At 47.1% G+C, this 26,561-nt stretch overlaps 1 protein-coding gene across 4 annotated transcripts; it reads left to right on the top strand.

Moving 5' to 3' along the window:
* Window positions 1-61: 61 nt before the first annotated feature.
* LOC130381922 (glutamate receptor-interacting protein 2-like) lies at window positions 62-26,365 on the top strand. 4 transcript variants are annotated; one of them, XM_056589689.1, is made up of 25 exons: window positions 3,201-3,793; window positions 6,488-6,571; window positions 7,552-7,687; window positions 8,877-9,022; window positions 9,817-9,900; window positions 10,048-10,123; window positions 10,988-11,133; window positions 12,501-12,651; window positions 12,772-12,941; window positions 15,005-15,148; window positions 15,715-15,876; window positions 16,422-16,608; window positions 17,901-18,046; window positions 18,207-18,287; window positions 18,656-18,719; window positions 19,450-19,595; window positions 20,038-20,182; window positions 20,467-20,606; window positions 20,748-20,930; window positions 21,021-21,174; window positions 21,774-21,891; window positions 22,261-22,398; window positions 22,429-22,515; window positions 23,865-24,011; window positions 24,354-26,365. In XM_056589689.1, exons 1-25 carry the CDS (start codon window positions 3,754-3,756, stop codon window positions 24,546-24,548), a joined length of 3,270 nt encoding a protein of 1,089 aa, XP_056445664.1. In that variant the 5' UTR covers window positions 3,201-3,753; the 3' UTR covers window positions 24,549-26,365. The 4 variants fall into 4 exon arrangements, with proteins under 4 accessions (XP_056445666.1, XP_056445664.1, XP_056445665.1 ...); XM_056589691.1 differs by lacking the exon at window positions 3,201-3,793 and adding an exon at window positions 62-1,685 and having other exon boundaries at window positions 22,261-22,515; XM_056589690.1 differs by having other exon boundaries at window positions 15,751-15,876; window positions 22,261-22,515.
* Window positions 26,366-26,561: the final 196 nt, after the last annotated feature.

Below are 26,561 nucleotides of genomic sequence, written 5' to 3'. Positions count from 1 at the left end.
CATGGTATTTTACTTGGAAAATGCTATAGGGATATGTCCAAACCATAAGTGTTAACTAATTCCAGCTGTAATGTAATTATCCAAAAGGTACAGGTGCTGTCTTTATTTTTTGGGGGAATGGATATTCCTATGAATATTGGATAACGTTGCACATATATTATATCGACTGCATATATTAAGTTAAAGGCTTACAAATCATCTCTAGAAATTGGTCACTTTAGCAGCCAGCTTCCTAGGGAGAATGTTTCCATGGCGTTCTGGCAAAGAAGCTGTGCCATCTGTTCATAAAACGGACGGCACAAAATGCACAAATTAGTCCTGTATTTAGCGTGATTGCAAATGGCCGGATATAAATGGAACGGGGAAAATACCCCTTTTTTAAATCTTTAAATTAGCTGGTTTAATTGCATATTCATTGTGACGGATGTAATGGTAGTTAAACTTGTGAGTTGACTGTCTCCAGACTGGGTATAACGTGAAGAATACAACCCGGGTTGGACCGCGTCAGATCATTTGACAGCTTTGGGACTGTTATACGTGTCTTTGGAAGGAAAAGCAATATGTCGACAAGAGTGATATTTGGAAAGGGAAAGCCTAACCCCAAGCATTTCAATATAGCCTTTTCTTCCGCGGAATCAAAGAGGAAAGGGATATCCTCTTCTGATGGGAAGAGGACGTTTTCTTTTTCTCTCAGGTGTCGGCTGGGCATCATTCGAGGACGGATCAAAGGTACGGTTAGTATCGAAACATTTTAAGAGTTCAGTAATACTTTACTTGACACAATCAAGAGATATGCCCAAAGTAATAGCAGGCTCTTGGTATTTTTTTACAAATTGTGTTAGACTTCTTGACCAATAACCATTCAGGGGGCCTTGATAATTACAAGGCTTGTATTCACTGTTGGACACCATGAAATACGTGCAGCCTAGTAAGGTACAGCAAAGACTGGAAAAGTCTTTGCAGCTGATTCAGTGAATCAGCTGTATAGCGGTCCCTTGAATATAAAACACTCCACCGTCCCCTGAAGAAGAGAACTAATGAGAACTAACGCCTGATGTCAGATTTTGTAACGTTCCAATTTTTCCTAACTTGTTTGTTAAATGCTGATCGCAATATTTGTATATTTTGAAGACATTTTCTTAGTAATGTAGATACAACCATAAGGTGGCGATATTATGTTTACCAAGCCAATTCAATGTAGGCCTACGTATTATAGTCGACACCATACTATCCGGACGGTAACTGAGTTGACAGACAAGTGACAGTTAAGCAATCTTCCAATTTGGGTAGACGTTTGAGTCCTTTGTTGTGATCTTTTTTTTATGAGCACTCTACCTGTACCCTGTTTCTTATAATAGAAACGTAGAAAATGTAAACAGTGTTCATCACCAATAAAATATGCACAGATGTGGACAATGGTATGTAACTGTAAAGCCATGATTATCCCAAGGATGCCTTTTTTTTTAATTGCTCCCTTTCATAATTTTATACCCTGGGAATAGGAATCTGACCAACACACTTCAAAGCCTCCATCTTTATTCTTGTGGAAACAAATTAATTCAGCTCTGAAACACTGTTCCGCCTCTTGATGTGAAAGCGGTATTAAGGACAACATTCCCAGAGATAATTAGCTGCGTCTAAGTATTGTGGCCACTGGAATCCATAACTTGACGGTGCTATTGAAGGTACGATTGAAGGGCTATTATTTATCACATTTGTTAGAAATAGTATGGTGATCAGTCAACTCTTAAGTGAATTGCGCTGTTAGGATTTCCGTTTCAAGTTAACTGCGCCTGCCTCTAGAACACACAGGGCAGCGTTTCGAGAGCACATTTTTTTTGGTTGTTTAGCTTCTACTTTCAAATCGTTCATACAGCTGTAATAAGGCCCAGCAGAAGAGGGCAAAACATCCAGTATTTTGTTGGAACTTCTTTTTTTATCATGTTTCCGTCATGAACCACCTTGGTGAATTTATATAGACCATATTATATGGATATATATATATATATATATATATATATATATAGGTATAGGTATAAAATCTCTATCTCTCTCTCTCTCTCTCTCTCTCTCTCTCTCTCTCTCTCTCTCTCTCTCTCTCTCTCTCTCTCTCTCTCTCTCTCTCTCTCTCTCTATATATATATATAGTATTTCTTCGTGCCATATCAAAGGTTACCTTGCTGCGTTTGCTTTGCCTTCCCATGCAGCCTCCTTATCTATCAGGGCGGGAGGATTACACTGCAGAAAAGAATGTAGTGAAAATCCGGCTGGGCGGAGAACAAAATGGGTCTGCATGAATGGGAGAGGGAGCAGGCTAGAGGGGTTATCTGTGGTGAATGAGGCGCAGAGGCATGTGTGCGTGACACATGGTAAAACAGGTGTGAGACTGTGTCAAGTAGATGGACAAGTTTGGACCCCTTCCTGTTTGGCTAGGGCCCGGCCAATAGTCCTCTGACCTCCAAGAACAAAAGGCTTCAGAGCGCCTTACTTCTGTAGCAAAATGTACCATTTCTTGTTAAATATGTATTATTATGTATATTCATATTCCATTTCCCAACAGTTGTATCATTTAAAGTACAATATCATACTACATTCTGGTCTTACATTAAAGAACATTATTAATTTTGTCATTGGAACCCTTGTCCACGAGAGAGATATTCGTATTACATGCTGTTGAGATTGGAATGTTCTGGAATGCCAGAGGTGTCCTCCTTGTTCCTGCTGAGAGATAACAGAATTGTGTAGATGGACGCAGCGTACGGCAGAACTGACTAGAGTGTAGGGGAGAAAGATGTCCCTGCTTTGAGCAACGAGCAAGTGCTCTGTATGGTAATGAATGCGGGGGTGGTGTTAATTGTGTGTATGTGTTAGTGTGTGAGCGTGTGTGTGTGTGTGTGTTTGGGGGGGGGGGGGGGGGGGGTTGTGTAGAATGTGTATAGTCATGATGTGAGTGTGAACACGGCGTGCGCATGTGTACCTCGCACATATGTGCACGTTTGTGTGTGTGTGTGTGTTTCTGTGTGTGTGGAGGGAGCACAGCGGAGTAGTGTTAAATGGGGAAAGAATGAGTGTGACCGTGTGTGTGTGTGTGGTGGAGGGGGGGGTGACTTTGTCGTGTGTGTCTGCCTCAATGCACCCCTCTGGCAGACAGAGAGAGAGAGGGAGTGAGAGAGGGGGAGAGAGCAAGAGAATTTGCTCAACCACAGTCACCGTGGCGGTGTGTGAGAGAGGAGTTGTATCCTAGCCCTCTGTGGGAGTACGATAGTGAGTGAGTGGAAATAGGAATGATTCATCCTCTGAGACCAGATGAGCGACCAGTAAGATTGCCCCTAGAAAAGCAACACATCGAGATGGCGAGGATGGGTCCTATTTGACCCACTTTTGATTATTATTAAAGAAAACCGTTACTTGCAAGAAGAGAGTCAGGATTTTATTTTAAGGAAGAGGAGAAAACATTGACAACGTTGATTCTTTGTCCATCTATCTTTTTTTTTAACTGAAAGCCTTGAAGATAAACTACTGAACTGTTGACAAGAGGAAAATCCTTTCTTCAGCTGCAAACAGTCAAAGAGAATGTTGCTGTTTGATCAGATGGCAGAGAACAAGGAGGTGTCTTTGCGGTTTTCTGTAAGAGGCTGAGATTTTGCTTGCCTTGGAACATCTTTCGTCTTTGTTTTGTTTCTCTTTTTATTTTTTCTCCAGTTGAGCTAAGCTCACGACCCTGAACAAAAAGCCAACAACTGTACTCCAACCATGCTGTGTGGTCTTAGGAGAGATCCAAAGAGCAGCATTGGTAAGCCCACCACTTCCATGCTTACAGCCATGCTTCTAGGGGGTTTGCTATTCCCCACAAGAGTAAAGGCTCCCAGGCAGATTGTCACTGTCTTTCAAAAGGAGTGGTGCCAACAGTGTTTCAAACATTCAGAGGATGGGAACAACCTCTACCAGGGCAGCAAATTCTGGCCAAAAAGCATTATTGAATTATTATCTCATGTATATATATATTTTTTTTAGATATTTCTGTCATCAATTGCATGCAAGTAAGATCATTGGTAAACTGATGTAAAAATGTATACAGTCAAGCAAGTAATTTATTCAAAAAGCATGACACTGGGAAAAAAAGACCTAATCTAGAGTTTAGACGTGTGGGCTCATTGTAATACCTTTAAAGAGATTGATGTGCATGTGTGTTTGGATTGCACATGGGGAAGCATTGCCTTACAACTGCTGCAGCAGATGCCATAGGACTTTTGGCATGAGCTCCTCACGAGCTTCCCTGCCACCCGATGTGGAACACATAAAAGCAATGCAAACTGGGTCTGGACGAGCGTGGTGTATAAATAAGGTTTATATCTGAAAATAGAAATTTGATTTCATTGCCATTGTCAGCGCTGGCCCCAAATCTAACCTACATTCTGATTGGTTCCAAGAGGCATTCAGTGCCCTGAATTAAATCAGGAATTAATTGACTCTCCAGATATCTTATGAGATTGCCTCACATTTTTGTGAAGTCATTACAAGGCTTTGATATATCGTTTAGGCAGGCAAATGTGGCTCCACACATGATATTAGTGTGGCACAAATATAAACGGAACCAGGGCTGTTTATTATTCATATTCACCACGGGGGTTCTTCTAACCCTGCCTGTTGGGGTCACTCACTGCTATGGTTATGTTTTAAGACAGAGCGGAAGATGGCTGCAGAATGCCCTGACGGTACAGTAGAGTGAAGTCACGTGCAGATGCATAGGGGCTGTGTGTGCGTAACCCAGAGCTACCGTCCCCTCACGACTTCAATGACAGCTGCTGGTCTGTCAGGGCCCTCAGGAAGCTGTGTGATTACCATGCTCATGCCCAGCTCTATGTGACTTTAATGTGTCACTGTGTGTGTGTGCGTGTGTGTGTGCGCGTGTGTGCGCACCAGTTAATGCATGTGTTTGGGGGGCGTGTGTGTTAGTGTCAATGTGTGTGTGTGTGTGTGTGTGTGTGTGTGTGTGTGTGTGTGTGTGTGTGTGTGTGTGTGTGTGTGTGTGTGTGTGTGTGTGTGTGTGTGTGTGTGTGTGTGTACACATGCACACCGGTTAATGCATGTGTGTATTTGCTTGTGTGTGTTTGTGGATTTCTCTAAGCAGCTGTAGTTGACATTTCCAAGGATGTGTTTAAAGGGTTTTTGAATTACCATAGCATGCATTGGTATATGTCATGTGCTTGGATTCCACATGTACATGCTCTACCGGATTGAATTACATAACTGTAATGGACCTCTTAATGGCGCATACTTGATACTTGAAGCTGTGTATGGATCATGAACATCAATCCTAAACACTACATGTTGAAGGATTGCAGATAAGTGGACGCAGGGCCAGGCATCTCGCTTTTCTACTGCTTTTTTAGTATGATTACGCAGTCGAAGAATTCAGAAGGAAGGTTTTGCGTGGAATACTACATCATTTATGATGTGTTTCCATGAATTGAGCCATCTCTCACCAATACATCAAAGTACGGCAAAAATTAATTGGAATCTGAACGTTTATATTTGGCAGGCCATTTGTTTAAATTTTTTGATTGGGAGATTACGGAGAAATTTGGTAAAATAAACCAAATTTTTTTTTTTTATAAATGTATAATATTTCTAATATTCACACTGCAAAGCACAAGAGAAACCTTCAATATAGTAAATACAGGGTTTACTTTACATTTTAAACAGGTAAACCCATAGCACACCCTGCGTGGCAAAAGCAGCCCCATCTTAAAAAGAGCAACTGGCTGATTCCTTAAATTTTGAAGATGATATTCAAACACTAAGGATGCAAGCTGAAAAGGTAATCTTCCATGGACAGGATTAACGAAGTGCCACGTCAGATCCCCCATCGCAGGGACTGCTGACATGCTCCAGGAGCTTTATTAACAGGTCTGTGTGGCCAGCCCATGGTTAGTCCTAATCTAGGGCCAGCCCCAGTGCTGTGGTAGAAACGCCTGAAGAAAAAAACAGCATAAACCATTTTCCCTGCAGTGCAGATTAAACCACTTTTCGTTTTTTTAGTAGCAGCTGCTGCAAATGACATGAAAATGATTATTTTCCCTCTACGCTCAGAAAGCCCATTAAGCACATGCTGGTCTTCCTCAGAAGCATTCCCATGGTTTACTAGTCACATAAATCAAGCCGTCGCGGAGCAAGTCTTGTGTTAAATTAACAGTTTCCCAGGGTCTCCCCCTCGGACTGAGAGGGGTCGCTTCAACTCTTGACCCCCCTCCTGTACGGCCGTCGGCGCACCTCCATGCTCGAGAGTTGGGGTGGATTTCCGGTCAGCTAACACCGGATAGCTCTCAGGCTCCGATCCGAATGAGACCCCGGGCCTAATGGAGGGATGTGCGGACTGGAGGATGGCTCCTGAGACCCGTTCAGCTTTGTGTTTGCGCCGTGCTGCTCCTAGGACACGGGCTCTCCACTCTGTTCACCCACAGCCGTGTTCCTCTTCTCTCCTCAGACGATGGGCCCTACTCCAAGGGAGGCAAGGACTCTGGGAGCGGGGACCACCACAGCCATGCCTCCCAGAGACGCAGCCTCACAGGTACGGCCTCGTCCCAACCCCTCCCTTACTGGATGAGGTTAAGTAACACCTTGTACACAGTTCTTAACTTGAAAGGAGACTTCACACAAAAGCCAACTAAATACGTTTATATTTTTTCACACCAACACTGTTTAATTATTGGATGTCTGATCAGTCAGTGCTGCTTGGCCCATTTCACCTGACTTGTTGGGATAAATAACAATATTATAATAATCGATGAGGTTGGTTTAGCTGTTTCCTAACCTCAGTGGCCACTCAAAAGGCTTCACAGTCAAGGCCGGGGGTGCCATAAGGCAACAACCAGCACGTTGGAGGCAGTTAGGGTTAGCTGCCTTGCTCAGGGACACCTAACCAGTTTGCTAGCAGGAGCCAAGGAATCGAACCGCCAGACCACCTGCTGTTTTCTCCAGACTGGCATGTTGCTTTATATATCTTGCAAACGCTGAGATGCGATGGAAAACTGCCTGTGTGGCACCCGCTGTCATTGTGAGTAAACTGCAGCAGCCTCCCACGGTGAACTTCACATACAGGATCTCACAGCCTAGCACAATGCGGCCCTTCCACAAGACAGAATGAGACCATGTCCACCGTCCACGTCAACCAGCACCAACATCACTGTTTCAGGTGGAACCTCACTGAACCTTACAGACCTACTTAACAGACATTGTTGACTCTCCATCCAACCTCTGAAGTGGCTTAGTCTCACGTTGTTTATTAGGGATATCACTCTTTCACAAAAAAAAACACGGAACGCCCTACTCGTATCATTTGTTTTTTTGTTGCTAAGTTGCCATTGTGTCATTCTCCACTCTCCATAACACATGGCAGAGAAAAAAACGAATCAAAACAGGAATCCTGATGAGAACAGAACGAAAAACAAAACAAAAGGTGTTCCGTTCCAACCTCCCCGGGGAGAGCTGGTGATGTGGTGGCGGTGTGCGGTGGTGGTGTGTGGCTGACTGTGTGTCTTCCCCTCGCAGAGGAGTACCGCGGGCTGACCACGGTGGACCTGATGAAGAGGGAAGGAAGTAGCCTGGGCCTCACCATCTCAGGGGGCTCCGACAAGGACGGCAAACCCAGAGTGTCCAACCTACGGCCAGGTGGGCTGGCTGCCAGGTGAGATCTCTGCTCGCTGATGCGATCCTTATCGCCCTGGCAACCACACCACAGCGTGCTGTCTGGCCAAATTATGCGCTTTCCAAAACACACACACACACACACACACACACGTGTGAGCATAAAGCGACACCTGCTTGGGCTAGCCGCGGGACTAGCAGTGTAGTGTTAGATCAAGCGTTCCACCATGCCCTGTTGGCCACAGGGGGCGTTACACAACAACGTGGGCTCCAGAGGAACGAATGAAGATAGCGTAAAAAAAAAACGAAAATATCATTTTAAAGTTGGGTTTGAAAATTGATACGACATTGCTCTTGCTGATGGTTGCCTGACTCACCGGTGATGTTTAACTCTATCTTTAGCGGTTAAGTATTTTTAACCTTAGCCTATTTTACCTTGGATGGTTTCATTATGACTGAACACACCAGTCCTTCAGACAGAGTGCACAGACCAAGGGACAGTGACTAAGCAGCGCGTGACTCGTCACCAAATGACAGAATTTGTCTCCCATTTTATCTGAGCGAGACAGAGAGTATATGTGTGTGTGCGTGGGTGTGTGTGTGTGTGTCTGTGTGTGCGTTTCTGCTTTCGTATGTCTGTGACAAGAATAGAGAGATGAAAAGGATGGGAGAGCTGCTGTCTACTGATGATGTCATGCATGCACGCTTGCCCCCGGTCATCGTTCTGATTGGCTGTGGCCCAAAGAGATGTTCTGAGGCCAGAAGGAAGGGCAGGACAGCCATTTAATCTGTATTCAAATGCAGGACATGGATTCATAACATCAGTATGTGTAACTGTGTGCCAAACCGGGTTTGTACAGCTTCTCCAGAAGTGGGTCAGCACATATGTACACGTGTAAACATTTAAATGAAATCTCCAACTGACATTTAGGGACATCGCCCTAACATACGCTCTAGATATGGGGCCATTTGAATCAAAAACCAATTAGGTAGAGATTGGATATTATAATAAAAAGGCTATTATATGTGAGGCAGTTACCACCGACCCTTTCAAAAAAGTTGAGATAGAGAGTGGACAGTTTTGTAAACAGTAGACAGACCACTCCATCGCTGGCTATTACCTGTCCATCAGGGTATGTGGGTGTGCGCGACAACATTTGGAACAACATTGTGTTCCCCAATTTAAATGAGTTGGCCTCGCCTCAAAGTCCCTCTGGGTCTCTCCGCAGAAGCGACCAGCTGAACGTGGGAGACTACATCAAGTCTGTGAACGGCATCAACCTGTGCAAGCTGCGGCACGACGAAATCATCAGCCTCCTGAAGAACATCGGAGAGCGCGTGGTGCTGGAGGTTGAGTACGAGCTGCCCCAGACCGGTAGGTGGGATGGGGTGTATGGGGCTGTGTTGCTGGTGTTGTTGACGGATGTGTCCATCCGCACTTATGTAACCTAGAGTGGGCGATACGCAGACAGTTGTGGTGTTCTGTGTCGTGTCTGTTGAACACAACCACAGCGTGGGTCGCTTTAATTGTATGAGGTGCTGGGGTTGGATGGCAGATTTGGCTGCATGCCGATTTTTAAATCCTAGAACCAGGCTTCAACACGAGCCTTAGGCTTAGCTCGACTTGAAACTGGATGATCTCAATGCTTGGTCTAATGGGCAAAATGTCAAGCCTCTCCGTCCATTCAAATCATAATCTTAATATAGAGTATGTTTTCCACATAGGAGGACCTCCATACAGCTACCCTACAACTGAGATTGATGTATCAAAACTAATAAACATAACTTTGGTATTATGAAACAAATTACTTCAGAAGCCGTTCCATGGTACTTTTGAGATATACGACAGTGTCTACTGTCGTATATCTCATATATATATCTCCCGCTATACTGTACTTAAAGAGCCAGTGAATCCAAAACCATGTTTTCCCATTTTTTTTGTCCTAAATTATTGTCAACATAGTTATCTATGCCATTTTAACACTTTTCATGTCACAGTGAGCCAGTTATCTGAGGGATAACTGGCTCGTTAAGGTTTTAGGTTGAGAAGAAAGACATAGTCTTGGCATTTCATCCTGTACATTATGTCTAAAATAACCGAAGTAGAGTGGACAAAGGGTAGCTGTGTGCTAAGTGCTCAACTGCTTTGTCCTCTCTCCTATATATTAGTCCAGAACCCTTCGGGGATGCTCACCAAGACGATAGAGGTCTGCTTACACAAGGAAGGGAACAGCTTCGGATTTGTCATGAGAGGTAGGAGGCATTGGAAACATGGGATGGCTTACAATGGGATGCATGCACTAAATGCACCCAAACTCCTTCCATTCTTCCTGTCGTAAATTAAACCCAGGTCCATGTCATTGCATTACAGATCTGCCCCTGTCTTCTAATGTCTTTCAGGGGGCTTCCATGAAGACTGGCACAGGTCTCGCCCTCTGGTGGTGACTTATGTTAGGCCCGGTGGTCCTGCTGACAGGTGAGGACAAAAAGACACTGTCTGTGGATGTTGCTGAATGTTGCTGTATGTACTATCTGTATATTACTGTATGTACCTGTATGAATCTGTATGTATCTTTATGTTACTGTATGTACCTGTATTTACCTGTGTGTATCTGTGTCCTTCTGTATGTTGCTGTATGTATCTGTGTGTACCTCTGTGTACCTGTGTGTATCGGTTTCCTCGTTGTTTCTGTATTTACCTGTGTGAACTCTTATTTGCGCAGAGATATTGTGTGTCCATTAATGTAGAGGTGTTAGATCATGGTACATTAGGCCGCTGCTGTGTTCACTAACGCTATGCTAAGCAGTTCTATGGCATATTGCATATTCTGCATATCATACAAGGAAGCAAATAGTGATATTCAGTCGATTTTTTTCCGTCAAATAAATAAAAAATATGTTCAATGACAGCAGACATCCTGAGGCCCATGATGTTCTTTGCATTTCACATTGAAACATCTCTGACTCAAACCGTTTGCAAATTCCCCACACATGCCCCCTGAGAAGTGACCTACTTTTTGCGGAATTATTTGTTAATAATCTTTACTATGATTTAATGGAATTCAATGTGAAGATTATTTAAGGCACTCATTTCTACTGCTTTGACCACTTTTACACCTACAGCACTCTCTACTCCAGCCACATTTATAGGATCCCTTCTCTTTTCATTCTTTCTTTCTTCAATTCTTTCATTCTCTCTCTTTCTTTGTTTGCTTGTTTCCCTCGCGTTCTTTCCTTCTGTCTTTCTTTCATTCCTTCACACTCTCTTTTTTTCCTTCCTGTTTGTTTATATCTCCCCCCCCCCCTCCCCCCCTCCCCCCCTCCTCCCCCCCCCCCCCAGGGAGGGCACGCTGAAGGCGGGCGACCGCGTGCTGAGCGTGGACGGGCTGCCGCTGTCCAGAGAGAAGCACGCCGACGCCCTCACCGCCCTGGTGCAGAGCAGCCAGGAGGCCCTGCTCCTTATAGAGTACGACGTGTCCGTCGTGGGTGAGCTCACACGCACACGCACGCACACACACACACACGCACGCATACGCACATGCGCACACGCAAAACCCCATATGTGTGCATGCAGTCGCATTCATGCATGTTCACGCATACACACATACCCAAACACACACAAGCACACACTTGTGCACTCACACACATGTACATTAACACACACATGCACACTAAAGCATGCACACTCACACGCATATTCTGTGGGGGAGTGAACTCCCATGGTAGGCTCTGTCTCAGGGGTGAATCGTGGTGGTTTTACCCCACGGGAGAGAGGACTGAGTGTTAGTGTAGGGGACACGGACCAGGAGGAGGCGGCTACGGGGCCCGGAGGGGCCCAGCGAAATGCCGGCCCCCCCCAGAGCTGGTGAGGCACGTTGTGTGTAGCATGATGGTGGTCCTAATTGAGGTCATACGTGCTATGAAGGGAGCTTTGAATAAATGACGTGTGACTGTATTAATAGGATGCGCTGGAGAGGAATGCAGCCTGGCACTGGAAAAGGTTAATTGCTGATTTGAACTTTTAAACATGCACAGAGAGGGAGGCAACTTTAATGCGGCGGTAGAGGATGGACTCGCATCAAGTCTGGAATCTGTGTAGGGATAGTCCAGTCAGAGTGTTTGCATTCCAGCCAAGAGGTTCTGTGTTCGAATCCTTACGTCCGCAGTCTGCCTTTGTGGATCTTCAAGCAAGATGCCTTACTCCTACCTGCTTCTTCGTGACATCGGAATTCAATGTTGCTTTGCTGTGAATATGTCAGATAACATTGCTCAAATCCGATCTGCTTGTGAAATCTGTTGCGTTGTCGACCAGATCTGCATGTATGCGTGTCTGACCCCCCAGTGAGGTGAAGCTAGGCATCAGTAGGGCGTGTAGTCTCAGCTGTTCTCTCTATCCCTAAATCCTAGTTATCGCTCACGGTCCCAGGGGGCAGGAGAGCTCTCATAGCTGCTCAGTCACAGCCAGCTCTCCGTCGCACACTCACAGATCTTTAGGATTCTGTCTTATCCTCTGCATATCATATCCACTGCACACCTTTCATATATCCTCATACAGGGGCTTAAAGATTGCTTGGTCCGCATAACTCCCTTCCAGATGAAACCCTGTACAGTGTTCAAACATTAACCATTCTAATAATATTGGTCCATTATCTAGGGCAATAAAGTACTTACAAATATAATCTATTCTACATAATATGATATAAAAACAAAAATGACAATGGCAAGCACACTACTAAAAAGCCACAGCTTCTGATAGTGAAAGAGCCAACATAGTGATAAGCGTTCGGTGAATCCCTGACCCTGGTTGCATAAAACCAACCCGCGGCACTCCTCCGCTCTCTGTCTCCCCCCAGAGGCAGTGCAGCAGGCGTCGGGCCCCCTGCTGGTGGAGATAGCCAAGGGCCCCTCCAACGCCGGCCTGGGCATCAGCCTCCACACCGCCGTGTTCAGGAACAAACAAGTCATCATCATAGACAAGATCAAGGGCGCCAGTGTGGTGGAAAGGTAGATGGGACAGGGCCGGGAGGCACGTGACCGGAGACATGAACGGTGAACACGGATCACCTTTCACCGGGAGAGCACGGCCTGACGGCCTCTGACGTGCTCCTGTCTCTCCCTGTCAAGGTGCGGCGCGCTGCATCTGGGTGACATCCTGCTGTCCATAGACGGCACCAGCACGGAGCACTGCTCGCTCATGGAGGCCACGCAGCTGCTGGCCAGCACCGCCGACGTGGTCAAGCTAGAGATGCTCCCGGCCAATCAGAGCAGACTTCCCATCAGGCCCCAGGACACGGGTAATAAATGGCATGTGTTTTATTGTTTGATAAAATTTCTGTATTTTATTTTATAATTCCCTTCATTTATTTGTTAGTTTTCCTTGGAAAAAAAAAAGGATTGGACTCATTGTATATATTTTTTGTATCATACACTTTTCCCCTTTAATTTATTAGGATTGATCCAAGCTTTACTGAATGAATGCCTGCTGTAGCCGAACACATTAGAATACAAAATAAAATGTAAAGAAACGCATGAAAAACAAACCAAACATAGCACTCACCTGAAAGTAAAAGCAGCTCATACTTCGTACTGCACCGGCTGCTGAACAGTATCCCTGGGGATTGATAAAGTAATCTCAATCTACTTATCTTACTTTAGTTAGGAACATACGGGTGGTCCTGCATGTGAGGAAGTTAATTAAAATTTGTTTTCCCTACTGAACACACAAAGAGACAGGTGGCCTGAGTACAGTCTTTATAGCCCAGAGCCTTGCATATACTTTGTACTTTACCATCGTGATGAACGGGGACGTTTTTAAGAAACATTAATATAAGGAGCAGTTCTCCATGGCGATTGTTCTCAATAAATACCATCTTTTATCGTTACATATTTAAATGTCTGTGAAAAGATGACTCTGTGGAAACTGTTTTACACTTCAACTGAACTGTCTCCGAGACGAAAATGGTGAAATCTATTCATCCAATCTGTACCTCTTTAAAAGCCGAATTGAATAAGGACATCAGTTTTTGAACGTGGGTAGAATTAGATGATCTCCAGTCTTCATTCCTCCCAGGATTAGACGACACGATAATCACAAAGATGCCATTTGTGTCTCTCCTCTGAGGGATTTCGTACAACTGTTAAGGGCTTAGCAGTTAGTGTGGCTTGTTGGTTTTCTCTTGTGCGTTGCTGATAGACAACATTATTTCTTGGAGAGACTCCCTTAGGTGAGCTTAGCGTAAGCTGATAGAGGCGTGCTGTTCGAGTGAGTCCATTAGAAACCGCCAGGAGAGGGTGGTGATGGTGGTGGAGGTGGCGGTGCTGGTGGTGGAGGAGGAGGAGGAGGAGTTGGAGGAAGCCTGGTCATGTGTTCTCTCACTGCATTTACTCGAGATTAACCTGGTACCCAGAATACGGTGGCACACAGCCTGCTTCATGCATGTTTCTTCCAAAGCCTTTCCATGGAAATGAGTTGTGGGGAGATTAGCCGCCATGCTAATGAAGAGGCAGGGATTACTGTCACATTTAACTTCCTGTGACACATTTAGATCCCAGAGAATTTGTGTTTCCTAGCACATTATTTAGGTGCACGCCATGGCTCAAAGCTTCCATATTCCAAAGACCGATGTTTCAATGTAATTTGATGAAATACAAATACCATATTCAAGGGTGACATGCAGGGTGCATATTAAAATATGCAGGTGTGATAAAGGTGTTACATTTCCTCCTGAAAAACTGAAACGATTCTAGGCCAGCGGAAACATTATTCACCACATTTGCTTCTATTCAGAAGTGAATAGCCAATAAATTGAGAGGGCAGACTCCTGCAGTTAACATCAATCAAGCTTTCAGCTGTGGCCAATCAAGGTGGTGAAAAACAGGCCATTTCCTTTTGTCTGCTCATCATGGTGGTCACATTGGCTCTCGCGCACAACAACAACCCCATGTCCGCCGTTCACAGCACGCCGGCTCTCTGGGGGCCTCCTGACTCGTATGCAAATGAGGTTCTGAAAATGATGGCCAATTTGCACTTAGCGTTTCTGGCACTTAACAGTAAATGTAAGAACCTTCACCACCACCCTGCTTTTTACTCTTGTGTCGGATTTTCCGATGCTAATCACAAATATAGCACTAACACAAGGATTTCGATCTGGTGTACCATGACGAGAACATTAAATATCAATTACTCTGCTTGGAATTATCCCCTGGGCTTTTGGTTAGCTGTGGTGTATATTTAGACGGCAGGATTTCATGGTTGTTTTTTTTTTGTTTTTTTTACGAATTCAGTAAAGACGGGACGGGGGGCGATAGAGATGGAGACGGCCTCAATGCATTGAGTCTCTCTCTTGTTGTTTTGTAGTCAAGGTGCAGAAGAGCAACCATCATCACTGGGAGCAGAGCTACTGCCCCCCTCCTCCTCTACCTCCTCCTCTGCAACACGCGGGCCACGGGAAGCCATGGAACAGCCCGAGCCACTCACACAACCACCAGGACCACTGCAAATGTAAGTTATGCCATGTGACATGTACTGCTGCTGGCTACACGCAAACACACACGCACGCACGCCTGCACTCACGCACACCCCATTGTAGGGGAAAGACCTTTTTTCCTTCAGCCCATCAAAGGGAATTATTTCCAGTAGGTTGACTCCTCCTAACGTCATTCACCATATTTTCGTGTGTGTTTGTGCGTGTGTGTGTGTGTGTGTGGGTGTGCCTCAGCTCGTGTGCAGGAGGTCATGTTGTGACGCCCAGATGTATGATAGATAGATGACCGTCAGCAACCTACCCAGTTGCCTGAACCTACTGGCAGACTGATCTACCTATCATACATCTGCGTGGACACTCCCACTTGTGTGATGTCACTAAGGGGTTGATTGTGAAAGGGCTGATCAACACTGCACCTGGTGGTAAAAGTGGGGGTCCTTTTAAGCGAGAGGAGGTTGGGTTTTATTTCATGCATTTGGGTCTGCCTTAAGCGTTCTTTAGCTTGTGTCGGAGTGTGTGTGGGTGTATTTAGGGGGTGGGGGGCGGTCTTGATGTGTGTGACGGTGAGTGTGTCTCCTTCCAGCTCTGGTGAGCGGTGGCTTCTCCCCTTCCTCCACAGTCACCTCCGGGTTCAGCAGCCAGGGCAGCAGCAGCCTGCCCTGCCCCGCGCCCAGCGTGGCCCCCGGCAGCCCCCGCGGCTCCACGGGCAAGAGACGGCACCGCACCAAGGACCACAAGAGCTCCCGTACGATGGCTAAGACAACCTGTCCCTCTCTGCTACCAGTCTAGTGTGGGCCCTTCCCTTCTGGGAGTGGCTGTTAAAAGAGATTACTGCTCGTCCCCTCTTCCCCTTCCCCAAACCACCTTGACGTGTTGTCGGATCTGACCCATCACAGATTTAAACCTGAGTGGCGTCGTGCTGATGTATCTCATGAGTCATTCTCCGCTCCCCCCCCCCCCCCCCCCCCCCCCCCCCCCTCCTCTCTCTCTGTCACTCGTCCTTTACATGTCTCTCATTCTCATTCCGTTCTCTCCATCTTTTCTCTGCCCACAATCCCGCTCTCTTGCCTAATTTACTGTTTTTAAAATTTCACACTCTCTATCTCGGTCTCTTTCGCTCTTTCTCTGTCACTCTGTCTCTCTCACTGTCTCTCTCTGTCTCTCTGTCTCCATCTCTGTTGCTCTCTCTCTCGCTCTGTCACTCTGTCTCAATCTCTGTCTCTCTTTCTCTCTGTCTCTCTCTGTCTCTGACTGTCTCTCTCCCTTTCTGTCTCTCTGTTTCTCCCCTAGTGTCTCTGGCGTCCAGCTCGGTGGGCCCGGGTGGGCAGGTGGTCCACGTGGAGACCAGCGAGGTGGTCCTGCGGGGGGATCCGCTCACGGGCTTCGGCCTGCAGCTGCAGGGGGGGGTCTTCGCCACCGAGGCTCTGTCGGCGCCCGCGGTGGTCCGCTTCATCGAGCCCGACAGCCCCGCCGAGAGGTAGTGCACCACACACACACACACTGTGGGCCCCCCCTCAAAGAGTCAGGCACACATGAGTACACAACGGGGTCACCTTGAACTCTGTGGAGTGCAGCTGGACCTTGAGGGTCCCGTGGCGGATCATCCCAAGCTCCACTGCGTCTGAAAACGACATCACGGTCGTTAACATGGTGCACCGAAGGGGCTCTCCATCGCTGAGCAGAACAGCTACGCTTCTGCACGTGCTGAGCTCTTGATATCAGACGCTATTACCAGCTCCCAGGGCATTATGATGGAGTAGGATAGGGACAGTGTAGTTGCTAAGGTGGATGACTCCCGGCCAAAGAGGTACTGGGTTCGATTCCCGATCTCCACAACCCCATCCAGAGGCATCCTCGATCCTTAATGACCTGTGTGTCTGTCACTGTGTACGTCTCTTGGCATTAACCGTGTCTGCAAAATCATTTGAAATAGCCTTTGTGTGCAAAGGGTGTGCAGTCTCCTCATTTAGCCTTCCCTAACCGCGGATGAATTAAGCACTGCATTATTGAGGCCTAGTTATGTGCTGATCCTGGCATTGTGTTCGGGGAAATCCCCCCCCCCCGTTTTGCAAATATTGATCAAAGACGACATGACACAGGCTAATGAACAGCAGTGGCGGCCAAGCCAGTGTGTCACGACGAGCCATAGCCCCGATGCTGTGGGGTAGCCAGCCACCCCTGTTTTACATGATTAATGATAATCCCTCTCTGCTGGTGACAGATCACCCCATCCCCTTGGGAATGTCATATGAATTAGCCAGAGTCCCCAAGTGACTCCAGTAGAGCGTGCTGTTGTGATGAGGCCCACGCTGCAGGCCCCTCAGGTTAATGGATATCTCGTCTTGTTTGACGGGGCCCAGTGTGTTGTCGTGGTTGTTGTTGTGTCTGTGCAGTTAAAAGGTTGAGTGGGTGGGAATGGCGGTGTTTGTTTTGTGGTGTGGCTCTCAGCGTGGTGGGGTTGAGTCAGGTCAGTTTCTATTGGGTGGATGTAGCCAGTTGAATCATAGCGACATAGTCTTGCCGGTTGAGGATATGGTTTGAACCAGTAACATGCTGGGGTTTGGCCAGTATAATGGACTGCATATATATATATATATATATATATATATACCTCCCATTGTGGTATTATGAACGTCAATCTTAAAGCTAGGTTCTCTCTCTTACATGCTTAGGGTAGGATACATTTATTGGAAAACGAATCAAACATTTGTGTCCAGTATGAATGTGTATTGTGCCCCTGTGTGACCCACGCCTGTGGTCTGTGTGAAGGTGTGGGCTGCTGCAGGTGGGGGACAGACTGCTGTCCATCAACGGCATCCCCACGGAGGAGGGCACCCTGGAAGAGGCCCACCAGCTGCTCCGAGACGCCGCCCTGGCCAACAAAGTCACTCTGGATCTGGAGTTTGACGTTGCAGGTAATATATCTCACCTTGTATAACATGCATCTTCCATTTGTCTGAAATAATGCGAGCTGCATCTTCTATTGTAAAAAAAAAAAGCTGAATTTCAAATTTTGTATATATTTTTTCACCTGCTTTTCCAACGTTATTTCTTTGTCGCTGGTGTCATTCTCAGAGTCGGTGGTTCCCAGCAGTGGCACCTTCCACGTTAAGCTCCCCAAGCGGAGAGGGGTGGAACTGGGGATCACTATAAGCGGTACGTGAAAATGCGCACCAGGGGGCAGTCTAGCTCAACTTTTCTTTTCTTTTTTTAAACCAGACTCAATGGTCATTCCGTGCACTAAGTTCCTCTCCCTAATCTCCTTTCTGAGAATCTCTATTTTGTTTGCCCTGAAATCCCTGTCTGAGTATTGTAGCCTAGTTTAGAGAAACTCTATTTTCACTCCACCGGCATTACGTATTTTAGCATACCACTCACTGTGATGAGAATGAATGCATAGGGCATAATGAAATAAACTGTATATGAAATTGTTTTCATCGTTTCTCAGTGCTTGAAATAAGAATATTAACAGTGGTTTTGTTTTGTAATGGAAAATGTACTAACAATCATTTATTTATTTTCAGCAAGCAAGAAACCAGACAAGCCTCTGATCATCTCTGACATAAAGAAAGGCAGCATAGCACACAGGTATTAAGTATGAATAAATATATATCTATATGTGATGTATATGTCATATTTTAAAGTAGCAATATGTATTCTGTCGGTTGCAATTTGCAACCTCAACAGTAGATGCCATTAAATCACGCCTTTAAATAATGTTGCATTGCCTTTAACATGAATTGGTGGTTAAACAAAAAGCACTGCTTACCCAAGTACAGCCCAAGTCATCTAGTATTATGTAATGATTGCATAAATAAATGTTTATCCCATGTGGTTATATGCTAAGCTAGTCACTGCTGGTCTTTGGTTTCTGTGGCACACTGCAAGTCACTCTTCTAAACCAGGAACTGAACCACATTCCCTCTGTCTGACTGGGGATTATTTATCAGGAACGAAAGGAAACCATACCTTGCCCTCTGTTTTATACAAGCCTAATTGGATTGAGCGGCCAAAACTGGATCAGTAGGACGAAGCAGCCACATTTACAGAGCTAGGGAGGGAGGGAGGGAGAAAATGGGTGAGAGCGAGGGAGAGATCTCTGTCGATTAAGGTAAGGTTAGGGTCACCCCCATCTCCCTCCCTCTCTCTCTCTCTCTCTCTCGCTCTCTCGTCTTCAGAAAACGTGCTAATTGGATTCACACTGTATGAGTCAGACAAATCCTGCTGCTGTGTTGTTGTGATCATCTTGTCCCCTTGTGTGTACGTCTGGGTGTGTGTGCGTGTGTGTGCTTCCCATGGCCATCATTCTGCCCGGCAGAACAGGCACCCTGGAGCCCGGGGACATGCTGCTGGCCATCGACAACGTGCGTCTGGAGCGCTGCACCATGGAGGACGCCATGCACGTCCTGCAGCAGGCCGAGGACATGGTGAAGCTTAGAGTGCAGAAGGACGAGGACAACATGGGTACGAGCCCGCATCGGGCCCAACCACCGACGCTGCTCAGAGAGAAGAGAGACTCACCAAACACTGTATACTCACACACTCTTGGGGGGGAAGTGTAGTGGTCACCCGCCCATGGCTAAAAGGTTGTGAGCTCGAAGCCCTGTGTACACGTTTCTTGCGGAAGGCTCCTTGAGCAAGAATCCGAACCCCTTACCTGCTTGTGAATGACATCTATAGTTCACACTGTCACCGCCAATTAAAGCGTCCACTAAATAGTAAATAGTTACAAATAATCAATATGATATTTCAGCATGTTCCCTAGCTATATTCACTCCACACCAACACATAAATACATTTAATCAGGATGATCAAAGACGGACCCCAAGTGTAAACTATGAAGGACAGAGAGACCTATGTCTTCACAGGCTGTTTTTGTTCCCCTTCCTCGTTTGGATGCGTTCAGACGAGCTGGAAATGTCGGGGTCCATCATCTACACGGTGGAGCTGAAACGCTACAATGGGCCTCTGGGCATCACCATCTCGGGCACGGAGGAGCCCTTCGACCCCATTGTGATCTCTGGCCTCACCAAGAAGGGTCTGGCGGAGAGGTGAGCACGTGTTGACCCCGAAGAGAGACGTCTAGGCCAGCTCAAAGAGTCGCCTGTGGCCTGGTTTAGAAACCGCAGAATGACTCTTCTGTTAAACGGAGCCATAAAGTGTAACAATAGCTCTTCCCTTTTTTATTTTCTGCCTCTCGCTGTGTAACAAGCAGCTGCTTTGTTGTTTGTTGTGTACTGAAGAAGAGCCCAAACAATGACTGGGTGACCACTGTCTGAGACCCCCCCCCCCCCCCCCCCCCCCCCCCCCCCTCCACACTGTCTGTGTTTTGAAGGACCGGTGCCATCCATGTGGGGGACCGGGTCCTGGCGATCAACGGGGTCAGTCTGAAGGGGAAGCCGCTCAGCGAGGCCATCCATCTGCTTCAGATGGCCGGCGAGTCGGTCACGCTGAAAATCAAGAAGCAGGTGGACAGTACGTTGTCGTCGGCCCCCTGGAGTTTATATCTGTCGGAGAAAGCCTTGATAATGACCGTTCTGTATGTGTCCGGTAACATGAAGGGCTAGGGGGCCAGGGGTTCACCTCCTCCTCCCTTTTCTCCCGCTGGTTCCCCAGAGCGAGAAGCCCAGCAGTCTGTAGAGCAGACAGGCTTCCTGAGCGACCCAGAGGAGGACTTCCTGAACGACTCCCAGAAGGCCGGCAAGTGCTGTGAGGTCTATTCGGCCAACGTTCCCAGTATAGACTCGGCCATGAGCTCCTGGGACGGCTCCGGGTTCGATGCCGGATACTGTAGCCAAGGTGGGCTCATAATAATAACAAGGGTTTTCCTCCATGTTTTTTCTTCCTCCTATCGATTCTCATGAAATCGTTTTAATGTGATGTGATCAGGGACGTACCTCCACAAGGCGTCGGACCTGACGCTGAATCCCAGCGAGTGGCGGCACACTAAACACAGAGGCAACGCCGGCAGCACGCGGCATCAGCACGCCACCGCTGCGTACGACCGCAGGTTCACCGAGGAGGAGTGGGACAAGGGGCCTGGGTGAGAGCACGCGTCCAGCTGCTGTTGGGAGTTTCCTCCCTGTCGGCCATTTTTTGTTTGTGGGGACAGCCTTCTAAGCCGTGCTGCTTACCAGTAAATGGTGGCTTTGTGCGATACTTATTATTATTGGGGATTTGCGATGGCTTTCTGAAGTTTCTTTGAAGTTTCTTTTGAAAAGTGGATGGTTGGAAAAGTTTTTGTCCGTCATTTATCCTCGACTGTCCTTTTTTCATTTATTTTTTCTCTCTACTTACTGCCCTCAAGCTCTTTTAGAATTAATTTATCTTGTCTACTTGCGGTCGTCTTTTTGTGTCTTTCTTCGCAAAGCCTCTCCACACATCCCTTTTAGGGTCCAAGGACCCCTCAGCCCTGTATTTTCTTTGGGAGAGGCAATTCTTGGGTTTTATTGTTTACTTTTTCCACATGAAGGCTGTTACTAAAAGAAGACCATTTTTATTTATTTGCTTCAAAAGAAAGCGATAACAATACCCTTCATTGTGGTCCTGACAGAGTTTTTTTTTTAAATACAAACCACAATACCCAGTCAACTTCAGGACAGCAGGGGCTGCTCTCACGTTTTGGTTCCTGCACCGTCACAGATTTGTCAGCCCCCCTCGTGGCCACGGCGCCCTCCCCCACCAGGGAGACAGCTTCTGGTCCCAGGCCCTGCAGGACCTTGAGACCTGTGGCCAATCGGAGATCATCAGAGAGCTGGAGGTAGGCTGACCCCCCCCCCCCCCCCCACCATCTGCCTGGCCTCACTCTTTTATTCATAGGCCCCTGTCGGCCTAAGTGACCGATGGGATGACGCGCTATGATAATCACCAGAGTGCGTTAGCTCTTATTAACTCTGACAGGCCGGGGTTAAACGCCTCCTGTCCCACTGATCATCAAAGCCTCCTGTCCTACTGTCTTATATTTACATTGTTTGTGTGCACGCACGCGCCATTTCCTCTCTCCTACCCCCCTCTCGCCTGCTCTCTCTCTCTCTCCCTCTCTGCACCGTCCACCCTTGACATCTTTTTGCTTACATACACTATCCACATGACCCCCTCCACATGAGTCCCTCTCCTCCCCCCCCCCCAGGCCTCCATGACGAGCAGCAACCTTAGCCTGTACTTGGACGAGACAAAGTCCCACGAGGACTCTGTGTTCCAGACCACACTGAGGAGGGAGGGGCCCCGCGACGAGCCCAGGGCCAAGGGCTCACTGGGCCGCTCCGCCAGGGCCAAGGGCTCACTGGGCCGCTCCGCCGGGGCCAGGCATGCCCCGGCAATGGGCAGCATGGGGAACGGAGGCCTGACCGAAAACTTGTCCCCCAACGCTCTGGAGCTGCACAAGGTACCGAGGAGGAACTCCAGAATGTGTTGAAAAGGTTACACAACAAACGCTTTACCCTGTGGGTTAACTCACTGACCTCCAAGCCCCCCAACACTGGGTGGTTGGATTCTGATTATTCCACCGTCTACGTTGTACACCTACAATGTCATCTCACAAACAACAACTCAACGTTGGCTCATCGGTTACTTGGCAGCAAGGGTTATATTTTCTAATGTTGAAACCACATATCAACCCCGCCACCGCTGGCTCGGTGAACACGGACCACAGGAAGGGACACGGCGGCATCTGCCTTTCACCGCATTCTTAATCACCACCTGAGATTATTGTCCCAACAAGCACGTCCAGGGGGAATTCACCTCTTCTTTATTTATCGTACGCAGTTTCCCTCCCATCCACCCGAGTTATTTTACCTCCCGTGTTCTGCCTGAGCACGCGATGCCCATCATCATCATCCTCCTCACTGCCGCGGTGGCGTAGTGGGACTCTTGGGTCAGGCCAGTCAGGACTTGCAGGGTGTTTACATGGCAGGAGACAAACGCAAGGACAACAGTCATTACACAGCATCTCTTCCCACAACCCGCGGCTCCGAGTGTGTTTACCCGCTCTCCTCCGGCCACACGCTGCGTCGATACACATCCTGGAGAGGTTCTGTGTTGCTGTAATTAAACCGCTGCATGCGATTTACTTTGGGGCCGTTTAGTGGGATGTTGTTGTTGTTGTGGTGGACGGCGGTCGTTACACAAGAGGCCCACTGGTACAGGGAGAAATACACATTGTAAAAAAGAGCCGGACAGCTTGATTAAAAACACCGTCCTTGGCCTCGTGCTGAATTGCTAGCAAACCGTGATTAGGTTAGATAATATGGAGAAAAACAGCTACCCATATGAAAGCGTGTCCTTGGGAAAATATTTGTTTTGAAAGGAAGTAGAAACCGGTCGTCCCAGCAACGGACGACTTGCTGTTTTAATCCTTTTATTTTCTACTGGCAAAAAGCATTAAGTTGTCTCCGGCGAGATCGCTATCCGCCTCGCTGCTCCCTGAGCCCTGGTGGTCACATGTCAACCTGTGGGGGCAGCCAATGGGGAGCCTCTGATGTACTCGCGGCCCTTTTGAGTTGCCATAGTAGCGCCAGCGTGAGCTTACTGAAATGCGGCCCATGAATTTGCTCCTGTGAGGAGAGCCTTGGGAACAATTGCCTCTTGTGTCTCACGGGACCGTCTTCAAGCAAACCGTCCTCCATCTGTGTGTGTGTGTGTGTGTGTGTGTGTGTGTGTGTGTGTGTGTGTGTGTGTGTGTGTGTGGGTGTGGGTGACCCTGAACCCTTGTGTGTGACGGCCTCCCCCCTCTAGGTGACCCTGAGGAAGGGCCGTGAGAGCAGCGACTTTGGCTTCAGCGTGTCGGACGGCCTCCTGGAGAAGGGGGTGTTCGTCAACATGATCCGTCCGGACGGCCCCGCCGACCAGGCGGGGCTGAAGCCCTACGACCGCATCCTGCAGGTGGCTTCTCTTTTGCTGACGCGTCGCATGCACGTCTCTTTATAAGCTCATCTTTCTTATGCATTTATCTCTAGCGTTCCAGATAAATACATAAGAAAGATGAGGTGGCTCACACCGGGTAGAGAGCGTACCATATAGGCTCAGTCCTGAACGCAGCGACCCGGGTTTGAATCCTGATTGTGTTTGTTTGCTGCATGTCCCCCCCCCCCCTCTATCTCCCATACCTTCCTCTGTTTCTCACTCTATAATAAAGGGTTAGGTCTAAAAATCGTTAGAAAAGAAAGATGAGGTAGAGACTGCGATTAGAGCGCACTGTTGACCTCCCCTCCTCCCGTCTCGCAGGTGAACTGTGCTCGGACCAGAGACTTTGACTGCTGCCTCACCATCCCCCTCATCATGGAGGCAGGGGACGGCCTGAGCCTGGTGATCAGCCGGAACCCATCGGGGCACGACAACGGGCTCCCGGACAGTCGTGAGGACCACTTCAACGCTGGGTTCTGCTTGCCGGAGCGCCGGTCCAACAGCGTGGCACTGTGACCAAGGTCAATGATCCCAGCAATAAACATTAGGCTTTTGGAATGCTTGGCCTAGCACAAAAACACAACACACATGCACACAAACACTCACATGTGTACAGCCACATCCACATCAAGCATGTCACGCACACTGGTTTTGAGTTTGTTGTTATTGCGCATTCAGCCCCCTCCCCCACACACACCATTGCACTACTTACTCGTAGCTACACAGCAAATCAACATGCACAGAATGGTTCCTTGCACAAATTTCTTCACTCACTCGTGTGTGTTACAGTTTAAGGCACCCGCTCACATTCACTCCTGCTTGTTCCAGAGCAGCCAGAGCCATCCCCTCGGAGGCAAAGCACAACACACACACACACACACAACGCACGCACAACATTACATAACCAGGGATTCGTAGCTCCTGACTTAGCCGGCGCTAAGTACACACATCTCACATGCAAAACACGACTCAGGATGCATTTGAACACAACACGCACACTTTTCCCTCACAAAAGTCCCCAACCACTGTGTCTTTGATGGCTTTGCTTTGTCAGTTTGAGTCAGCAACACGCGTGGCGTTTTTTGGGACGTTTTACAACACAAGCCTCCTGGGTTCACGCACCTGGGCACATCGTTTGATTTTTATTATTTTATTTTTCTCCACCATTGTACATGCGCACCACATGCACACTCGTGTAAGCCAGTGATGTTTTTTTGTTCAGACTTATTACCGTCAAGCTCACCAATCCCTGTCACTTACCAATCGATCAAATATGGTGTGATCTAACCCTAAACATCCATGAAAATGGCAATGAGAATTAATGGCTTCCAAAGTTTGTTTGCGTTTTGAAGTTTTGTATTTTACACATCATCTTTGCCTTTTATGTTATTTAAAGACATTTTCTCTCTTATTGATGTTCTGGAGATCAAAGTCTGTTTTTGATTATTTCATTCCTTATCCAAGTTGGGGTTTATGTAAACAGCTCCATGAGGCAATGCCCCAGAGTGACCGGCCGTGACACTGACTTTGGTGTTTCTCTAATGCTCTGTGGTTGGAGATCAATCAGTCCGGTGGCCCATATGGGATGAATAACACATGTTTCATCAATGAACAGTAAATAATTCTGTTGTTGTGGTGTGGAACGTAAGAGTCAAACTCTTGTTTTATGAGGCATTTCTCCCCACAACGGTTGTCCCCTGATGTATGAGATACTGTGCATGCTCAGCATGCATCCTAAGGACCAGTCCTCCAACCGTTTGCCCATGTTCCTGAGAGGTTTTGTGAAGACCAAGACAGGTTTAGTTTCTAGCCGACCACTTCAGAGAAAATCTGAGTCTACTTTTAACAATGTGTTAACTGCCATAAATAGGCTATGTGGGGATATTTAAGCCACATTCCCGTTTCTATGCAGCTTTGGAGGGGTCTTAGACCTTGGGACAGTATTTTTACAAGTTATTTCCATATGTTAGGTATTCAGTGTCGGTGTGTTCAGCTGCCAGTATTTATGCTTTTATTTGACATGGCCAAGATTCGGAAACCTTGTGTTCCAAAACCACGTAGCCTGTAATCGTAGTTTTATTTTTTTACTGACATGCATGTGTGCTCTGTGTGAGATGTGAATGATGTTGTATAGTTTTGTCCCCCCTGACCCCCACCATTCTATGATAGAACTTTAAAAGGGAATTTAAGATTATTTTTGTTATACTTTAATATAAACTAATGTATTTCTTTTAATTAAATTCCATGTGAAATTAAACCTCTTAAGTCAAGTCAGTCTTTTTCTTGATCTGAAAGGTTTGACAAATGACGTTAGAGGCTCAATAAATATTTTACCTGTGATCGAGTTCATTACAAGTGTATCAGTCTCAGGATAGCAACTGTTGCTAACCATGAAGCTAGATGTATCACTTTGCTCAAAGGTCAGAGATGCCACCAAATTATCCAGTCTTCCCTTATGAGTTGTTGGGGAAAATATACAGCATTGGCTGCTACTGCTTGAATAGCAATTGAGCCGTGACATGCACTTCT

Source organism: Gadus chalcogrammus, chromosome 1 (genome assembly GCF_026213295.1).
Source record: "Gadus chalcogrammus isolate NIFS_2021 chromosome 1, NIFS_Gcha_1.0, whole genome shotgun sequence".
NCBI classification, from domain to species: Eukaryota; Metazoa; Chordata; class Actinopteri; order Gadiformes; family Gadidae; genus Gadus; species Gadus chalcogrammus.
Note: the sequence above shows the minus strand (reverse complement) of the source record. Positions and strands in the feature narration are given on the sequence as shown.

Bases quoted from the DNA above. Each gene is read 5' to 3' on its own strand.
- LOC130381922 (XM_056589688.1), top strand. From the start codon at position 3,754: ATGCTGTGTGGTCTTAGGAGAGATCCAAAGAGCAGCATTG. The intron at 3,794-6,487 runs GTAAGCCCACCA...TTCTCTCCTCAG, and splicing joins AGATCCAAAGAGCAGCATTG to ACGATGGGCCCTACTCCAAG. The intron at 20,183-20,466 runs GTGAGCACGTGT...TGTGTTTTGAAG, and splicing joins AAGAAGGGTCTGGCGGAGAG to GACCGGTGCCATCCATGTGG.